Source organism: Dioscorea cayenensis, chromosome 25 (assembly GCF_009730915.1).
Source record: "Dioscorea cayenensis subsp. rotundata cultivar TDr96_F1 chromosome 25, TDr96_F1_v2_PseudoChromosome.rev07_lg8_w22 25.fasta, whole genome shotgun sequence".
Lineage (NCBI taxonomy): Eukaryota > Viridiplantae > Streptophyta > Magnoliopsida > Dioscoreales > Dioscoreaceae > Dioscorea > Dioscorea cayenensis.
In genome coordinates, this window is record NC_052495.1 from 189,261 (window position 1) to 198,876 (window position 9,616).

Genomic DNA, 9,616 nt, shown 5'->3' on the forward strand with positions numbered 1-9,616 from the left:
GGAATTCGCTTTATTTTTTTGTTTTTACTTTTCAAAAATTTTCTTTGAATGGGCCTCAACTTTCAAATAAGTGATCCGGTATATATGCATATATGATTTTATGTCAACTGCGTTCGTGAAATATCCATAGTTGTGTACAGTATTAATTAGGGTGTTTCAGTTCTCATTTTTTTTTAACTATTAGATTAAATACAGTGCATAACCATTAGATTGATAGTAATGTTCGTAAATTTAAAATCTATGAAAGTACTCAGATAATCCATCTTCTGCACACACACATATATATGTATATATGTGAGTCATATGCAAATGTTAGAACATTTTTTATCTATGAATACTTGCAAATTGTTATCCATTTCAATTTTAACAGATATACTGTGAGATGTATAGTAATTTATATGAATAATAAAATACAATGAACCGTAGTCAATAAATAGTAATTTTATAAATTGTAAAAAAAAAGGATGAACAAGGTTCACCATGTATGAATTATGCTCATTGGATCCAAACTGTTCAAACTCAATTGTAACCCTCAAAATAATAAAATACCCTGACATCTTTTCACCTCACTTGTTTATCCAATACAATGACTTGTGCATTATTTATTATCATGATTTATTATCATGTTTCATTTTCTCTCTATAATGGCTTCTTTCCGTCCCTCCTTCTTCTTCTCTCTTTTTTTTTTAATTTACTAGTGTTCTACGTACACCGCATATTATATATAAAAGCATTGGAAATAAAAAAAAATGGTGATTCATTAGTTTTTTAATTAAACTTACAAATGAAAATGATACCAATGTAGAATTGTATTTAATATTTTTATTTATTTATTTGTAATAAAAATTATTTACACGTGATATGTTTTTATTTAGAAATAACACTCTTTTATCTAAAATAAACTATTTATTCCATGTACAAAGAAAAATACTGAATCATGTCATTTATGTTACACAAAAAAAAATCATAATATTAATACATCCACCGCCAAAAATAAAAACTAGTTTTAATTATTAACAAAAGTTACTCTACGTAATACTAAAAACTTTGATCACTCAAATAAATATATAAAAATAAAAAAAAATAAAAAAATAAAAACTTCAACTAGAAGAGTTCTATGCTCTAATGAGACTAGTATTCCACCCCTATTTATTACAAAATATTGGGTCAAAAATGTTAAAAGAAAAAACTTAACTTCTAATTCTAATTTGAAGTTGAATTGAACTAGATATAATACATTGATTTTCAAGACATTCTCATGGAAGGAAGAGTCTGATTTAAAGCGCGTTGGAATGGTGGTTGTGTTGAACACCATAATGTGCACAAATGGAGACCATGCAATGATTTCCAAAGCATGGAATGTGAATAAACTATGGAGATTGGAAGTGTTCCAATTGAAAGAAAAAATTCAACATAAGAATGTGATAGAGATCATATGTGAGAAATGCTTATTTAATTAAGTTGCTAACCGTTTAATTCAGAAATTTCCTCATTCTCAATCTGAACATGCCAGGGGAATATTTCATTTTTTTATGATATATAGATCATTAAATTATAAAATAATTGTTTATTGAGAATAAAAATTTATAGGAGGTGGTGTGGTCATTAGTTTTGTTTTGTTTTTTTTAAAAAGAGGGACAAACCCATATCTCAAAGATGTAGTACATTAGTTACGATAATTTACAAACCTTATAGAGATTTATTAATATAGGACAAGCAACATGCAGGGGGAATGAAAAGAAGTCACGTGATGATATCCAAGAAACACAACCGGCACAATAATAAATCATGTCGTTATGCAATTCTAAAGAGGAAGAAACATTGTTTTTTAACAGAAGAAACATTGTTTTTTTTTTTAAAAAAAACTCATACCAGAATTAATGAACATTACTGATATATTAATATTGGGCCATAACGCAGAGGACGTGAACATTACTGATAAATAATATTTTGAGAGTAAGATTTTAAGACCATACTTTATTGGACACTTTATGGTAAGTTATATTTAACTACTAGTGATTTCTCATATATATATATATATATAGCAAGTGATAAAATTGGATTTCATGTGATTATTGTTGTGTTTTAATTGTATCTTTAAAAATATCAGTTATTATATATTTCTACAATGAATTTTTTACTGTACATAAGAAAACCTTCAGTTTTATATAAAATTAATATTTTTATAATAGAAATACAGATATTTTAAAAAAACCTAAATTATTCGTATCAAACTAATTATACAAATTATGACCAATATTATCTCTATTTTTTTAAATAAAACAAATTTAAACTATTCACTGTCACACCCACACCGTCCGATACTAATCCATCGGCTGAAGCTACACATGCTCATCCTTTAAGATCTGAAGACTATGATCCTCGATCGTCGATCCAGATGAAGCCACGTGTCCAATCCTCAGCTGGGCCCCATCCCTTGTTTCCCTCCCAATGTCCCGAGCTTTCTTATGGCGGCAGTGTGGGAGCGATGGTATCGAGGGTTTCGAAGCGGAGTTGAAGGAGACGAAGCCGATGATCGCCGGAGCTCCGGCCATCACCGGTTGACGTCCATTCGCTCATCCAGATCGAGGATATGGTGGTTTCTCGTTCTCTTTGATTTCTATTGTGTTTTTTTCTCTAGGATTGTGCACTGATAAGCGACTGTTCTCATGCCGGCATTGATGGATACGTTCTAGGGTTTCGTGGCGGAGTTCATGGAGGAGAAGCCGATGATTACTGGCGCTCCGGTCGTCACTATTTGTCGCCCACTCGCGCACCTAGATCGAGGACACGGTGATCCCATGCTCTCTTTCTCTATGAATTTTAACTGATGATAAGACGTGCATTCAGTATTGAATTGTTTGGAATGGTAACTAATGCATCAATTGGTTTCCTCATGATCAGATGAAGGGTTTTTCATTTTTTTACAGTAGATTATATAGCAGTTCCATTGAGGTGATAAAGCAGCATTGTTTTGAATCATAATGCGGTTTGTTGTTTTGTTGATCAATTTTTATTTTGATTTAGTTTCATTTATGTGATTGTATATCCCATAAGGAATTCTAGATTTCATCCAATTAGCCAGTAGTAATTTGTTGTACAGGATTAAGTTAGAATGTCACCCAGATTTGTGTGAAACTTCCGCTCAAATTTGATAATTATTATTTAAATCTAATTCATGGCTGTTGTGAGCTCAAAAGAGAATGCTTGTTTGCTTGTGTTCAGTTGATAAAAATGACAACTAAATTCTAAGTTCAGTCTTAGCACTTCTTTTCTGTTTTTCTAAAGTTTGTGTTATAAACAATTTGTATGATGGATAAATGTCAATTATAAGTTTTGTGATATTTTCAGATTTTATCCATATCATTTTCTTTTACTTCCAAATCTGTTAAGCTCCCTGAATGTTAAGTTTTATTTCCCTCTATTTCTCATTTTTCTTTTGAACTACTTTATTAATGCCTATGGTTCATCTTAACAATTATTCTCAATCCATGGATGACCCTTGTATACTGCACATTGTTTCTGCGACCTGCATAACACCTGCATAACAGTTGAGGGATTTTCCAATTTTCAGGAATTTTCTTCTTTTTTTTTTAAAGTAAGAAATGTTAGGTTTTTTCTTCATGATAATAGCGATTTTAGAGTATCTCCTTTTTTTTTGTTTCACAAATGCATTGTTACTAAAATAGTTGTAGTTGATTCTAAAGTTTATGTGCAACTTTCAAGTTATCAGAAAAAATAGACATCAGAAACAAGAGAAAATATGCATGAAACCCCAATCTCGAACTCTCCATGATTTCTGGATGTGGTCATTCACTTCATTTCTGATGGTGGATTTCAGTAACCAGACAGCAACATACCTTAAGGCAAAGTTGTAAATGGAAAGGCCTGACAAGCCATGTTTCTTGAAATTTTAATTCTGTTCATCTTTTCTTTTCATCTTCTGTTTGATCGTAGAGTCCATCTCATATACAGATATAAACATGCTTGAACGTTTCTTCGTTCTTTTCTTCTTTTTCTTTGGTTTTTAGCTTATGACAAGGCCAAACTCAAATCGACGAAGACCATACTTCTTCTTCTTCTTCATACTTGGCATATAGTTTGGTATGATCTTATAACAAGGACAATCTCATATCAACGAAGACCATACTTGGCATATAGACAGGTAACACTAGTTTGGTTTGAGCTTATAACAAGTGGCCTGGATGCACGTTGAAAGTCATGGAGATTTTGATGATTTCTCATATGAGTTTTTTCTTTCTTCAGATATTTGGTTCTCAGATAATACTTATTTGGGTTTGAGCTTTTGACAAGGCCAGACTCAAATTGACAAAGAACATACTTCTTCTTCTTCATACTTGGCGTATAGTTTGGTATGAGCTTATAACAAGGACAATCTCATATCAACGAAGACCATACTTGGCATATAGACAGGTAACGCTAGTTTAGTTTGAGCTTATAACAAGTGGTCTGGATGCACTTTGAAAGTCATGGAGATTTTGATGATTTCTCATATTAGTTTTTTCTTTCTTCAGATATTTGGTCCTCTCCCACTCTCATAGTCATGTCATAACTTGTAAGTCCTGATAGATTGGGATCTGAAATTTCAAGTATAATACTCTTGGTGGTTGTATTTTCATTTATTACATCTAACCTCATGTTTGAGTACGGATGTTGTTACAACCATAAGAGTTTCAAAATCAAGGAATTCACTTCTTCTTGTCAAACCTGGCAAGTAGCTTTTATAATAACCTTGCTGTGATTGAATCTGCTTCTTTTAGCTCCTTTATGCAATTTTAACGAAGATATGGGCTATCATTTTATTAGTTTTTTTAATCAAGCCTGGTCATCATTACAGTGCATGTTCCAGTGCGTTACAATTCAGTGACCTGGGATTATATTTGACCTACATGGGTTTTTGTGTTCTAACTTACACAATTTGTTCATATTTACTCACTATATCCTTTGATTTGAGACTATAAACTGCACACTTTCACAACCTTTCATCTTTAGTCACCATGAGCACCGCAAGGAAAATAGTTCTCTACTTTGTCTTTGGCCAAATCAGGACAAGGACAGTATATAGCTTGAAACACACATCAAATGTTCTCTGCAAGCATTTGTACGTAGGCTGGAATCTGCATGGACCTTAGGTAACATAATTGGCTTGAAGCATATTATTCCGAGCATCTAGTTACATATTGCACACTATTTTGATATAAAGAGTGCATACTCGAGCATTTTGGCCTAAAAACATAATGCATTGTTTTAGAATTGAGGAAAAAATTTACATGCCACGCCACAGTGTCTCTGTTTGGCAACCAGATTCTGATCATAGAATCAACTACTCCCAGAACTAAAAACAAGGGTTTTCACAAGAAATTTCACATGGTTCCCCTTCTTCAAAGCCACCTCTTATGTTCTCCTGTTTTTACTTTTGAAAATGTGGAGGAATGGTAAACACCCATTTTTTTTCCTGCAACAATGAAGACACATGGTTTAGCAATTAGTGTTGATTGGTTTATCAGTTTGGATTTATTATAAATTATTTAATATGCAAACCATCAAGTTATTTGTTGCTTTATGCATCCATTACTTGCTGTGTCTTTCTACATACTCCTGTTAAATATTTAACTAGGCAGCTTTATTAAATCTTTCAGTGCAATTCTTTGTTTTACGGAATTGCACTGGAATGACAATATATTCTAGTTTGGTGTTAATTTAGCCTAATTATCTTTGATCTAGTTTCGATTTTTGAAGTGGGTAACAGATCTTAATCTCCACAGATCTAGATAGTAATAGGAACACGGTGACTGTGTTTGGATTATGAGAAAACAGAGGACAAGAGAAGAATGGAAACTGTTCTTCCATCTCTCTGTCAAGATCATTTTCTTCATTCAACCAAACACAGGAGAAACAATTCGCTTGTTGTTTCTCCCTCTTTATATCAATTTTTCTCAATCCAAACGCACCCATAGAGATGAATTGAAAAAGAAGTTTAATGAAATGTTTCCCTAAGATCTACTGCAAAAGTTATGCACCTTTCAAATTCATTATAGCGTGATACTCTAGATCATCGTGTTGAATCTGTATCATATGTTATGTAAGATCTACTGCAAAAGCTATTGACCTTTTAAATTTTTAATAGTTTGATACTCTTGATCATTCTTTTGAATCTATTTGATATTTTCTCTAAAATCTACTGCAAAACCTATGTACTCTTGAGCATCGTGTTGAATCTACTCCATATCATCACATACTGAACTCAAATATTTCATTTCAGAGAGCATACCTTCTACCAGTATTGCTGTTTTTGGTGTTGTTAATGTTTCTGTTGCCGCTGCTGTTGTTACTGCCAGTGCTACCACTGCGACCACTGCTGCTGCTGCCCCTGCCCCTGCCGCTGCCGCTGCTACCACTGCTACTACTTCCGCTTGATTCATTGATTTCCGTTTTCTTCCACCATTCACTGTCTGGACCCTTCTCTGGTCCTCCACCCTTCTCGGCATCAGCTATCACCGGCTTTGGTGATACCTTTGAACAGGTACCATTAACTCCAAAGCTCTTCCTCCTTCCCATAGTTGCAGGAACAAACATCTTCAAAAGCAAACCAGTGTCTAAACTCTCACTCCTTGCCATCCTTCTTCCCCCCTTCTTCTTAGTCTCCTTCTTTGTCTCCATCTCCTTCTCCTTCTCCTTCTCCTTCTCCCCCTTCTTCTCCTCCAATTCAGCACTCTTCACTGGCCTAGGAATCTCAACTATATCTCTCAGTGACAATTCATATGCATTCTCCGGCGCATCTCTCACCAAATCTATCATCTCCTTCCTATATCTAGCCATCATTTGAGACCTGATACTATGTCCTAGTATTGGATAAGCCTCACCAGATTTAGAAGCAGGGGATCCTCCTTCCTTTTCCCACAAAGTAGGAGATGGAACATCTTCATCATCTTCTTTAGCCATCCATGCAAACTCTCCTTCATCCGGGTTTACATGATTTCTCTTAGCCCATGCACCAACCTGCTTCATCTTCGCTGATTTTCCAAAATAACCATAATCACTCTTTATTCTCTCTGCCCATGTCTCAAACTCATCAGAGCCCCTTGTTGCCATTGGCCCGGAGAAGCTGAACTGATTGTCATCGGAGTTTTCTCCTCTCTGCCGAGGCATCATCATGGTGACAAGAAGACTTGGGGTTGGTAATGGTGTTTAAGAAAGGAGTGGTAAGATGAGAACAAACATGTTCAATGGTCTACAATTCCTTTTTAAAATGCCGTGGTATTTTAGTTGTCTGCTTCCCACTCTAAGCATACAACTTTGATTGTTTGTGGGGCAGGTCTGAGGGTGGGGGTGTGCCCAATTGTCAAGGCCTTCTAGATGGACTCTCACGTAAGTACTTATTTGTTTTTTCTTATTACTTTGGATCTGCATCCTGTTTTTCCTCTTAGATTTTTCTTGTTACCTGTATACCCTTTGGAAATTGCCAAATTACACATATGTTCTCCTATACTTTTTGGTTATGATGATTGAGTTTTTTTTTTACTATTTATTAATAATAGATAAAATTTGGTAAAATGTTTTTATATGTGTAGCTATAAATAGTTAACTTTTCATTTGTAGCCTATACAGTTATGGATTTTTAGATTTTTGCATGATTGTTTAGGCTTAAAAGTTGAAACCATGAGTGACCCATCATTATTTTATGTCAAAATGGATTACTTAAATTTCATGTGTAATTAATGGCTTGAATTGATCTTTCGTTTATATTTCAGAGTTATAGCCTGTTATAAAATAAATTTATATTTATATAACTAATTAAAATAATTTAATGATGATATAGTCCTGATTCTATGATTATGGCAGTAATTTTAGCTTATTGTGAATTTGTGAGGGTATATAGGTAAAAGAACTTTATTGTTCTTTATGTATACGTGACAGTTGTTTAGTGGTGGGCGAGCTCTTAGATCGGTGTATTAGTTTTATAATTACTAGTGTGGAAATGTGATAAGATAAAGGGATTTGTTTGTTGGGGTTGATGTTGTGATCTAGAAGGTTATGGGCCTTAATGACTTTGAGGGCAAGCAAAGAATGGTGAGGTGAGGTCACACGTGTGGCATGATTTAGACTTGACTCCGACTTGGAATGATTCAATGGAGCATAAGAAGGGTTCTGGGGTAAAGAAATCAAATGGGGTTATTCTTCAAAATATTAAGAGAAGAAAATTAGGACTTTGATATTCTTGGGATTTTGAAAACTTACTTGTCAGTTTAATGACTAGTTAGAGATGAAAATTTGTATTGGATTTGTGCTGTGTTTGATAACCTTCACTGTTTTATAAATTCTGTCAAATAACATGTATTTTTTTATGTTGAAATAAAAATATGGTTTATCTACTTATTTTTAAATATATATATATATATATTTGGTAGAATAAGATTAGAGATGTTATTACATGATTTATCTGCAATTAAGTGTCATCTCTATAGACGTGTTTTATTTTTGCATTAGAAGTTTTTATTTTATAAATTAATTTTTTTATCTATTTAATGATATTTATATTGATTTCGGGAAGAAAAACATTGTTATTGAGATTTAAAAAAATGAATAATAATCCAAATAACATTCGGTGAGATTTTATTATATTTTAGATATGAAATTGGAATAAATGTATAATGGGATGGGGATGAAATAAATTTAAATAAAATCTCAAATTTTAAACTATTCTGAAATAAATGAACGGTTGTAGAACAAGGTCCACAGGATTGCTGGCGTTTAATTATGAGTTTCTTTGTGGTTGGACATCAGGTTTAAATTGAAATAAATGATGAATAGACAATAACTATTGCTTTGTGTTTTGTTGGATCTTTTGGTTATCTGTTAAAAAATTTAAGGTTTAGATTGAATTTAGCAAAGGACAAGAAGTGCGCCATAAATTTTATATTACAATTTACAATAGTAAGATCATTATGGGGATTTGTTTTAGAAAAAAAAAAAAAAGAATTAAGTTTGTTGAAAGGGAAATAATCAAATAAAGTGTGAGGTTTGAGCTCACGTCAAAACCAAAGATGAAAAAGAAAGTGCCGACCTAAGTCTAAATTCTCCGGCAAGCCCAATGTGACATGCACGGTTTTCATGCTTTAAGTGTTCGCTTTCACTTTCCACCTTTTATACATTTAATTTATTTTATGTTTTTTATAATCATGTATGAGTGAGTGATATTTCAATGTTTATTTTTATTTCTGACCTCAAAAAAATAATTCTAGTTATGAACTGTATGAAAATTTTTCTTTTCATTCTACTGATAGTACTACAGTTCATCCGTTTAATAGTTTTTTTTTAATGTTTGATTTATGTTTATCTAAATCAATAATATAAGATGTAGGGATTAGCTAAAGCCTAAAGGGAATATTTTTGTGTAGCTCAAAAGCAAAACTGAATGTTTACATCAAGTTCATAAATATTTGAAGTATATATAGAGAGAGAGAAAACCAGATTTTTTTCTCTTTGATAATAATTTAATTCATATGTGGCTGACGAAATTAATGATCTATATAAAGTATTTAAAAACTTATAATAAGCAGATATTCGGACGTTTCTTTGTGAATCTCAGACAGGA

General features: G+C 32.7%; 1 protein-coding gene across 1 annotated transcript; it reads right to left on the bottom strand.

Moving 5' to 3' along the window:
* Positions 1 to 5,154: 5,154 nt before the first annotated feature.
* On the bottom strand, positions 5,155 to 7,331 carry LOC120253005. The gene is made up of 2 exons (XM_039261241.1): positions 6,293 to 7,331; positions 5,155 to 5,476 (listed from the first exon to the last, which is right to left on the bottom strand). The coding sequence occupies exons 1-2, from the start codon at positions 7,174 to 7,176 to the stop codon at positions 5,416 to 5,418; spliced, it is 945 nt and encodes a 314-aa protein (XP_039117175.1). The 5' UTR covers positions 7,177 to 7,331; the 3' UTR covers positions 5,155 to 5,415.
* Positions 7,332 to 9,616: the final 2,285 nt, after the last annotated feature.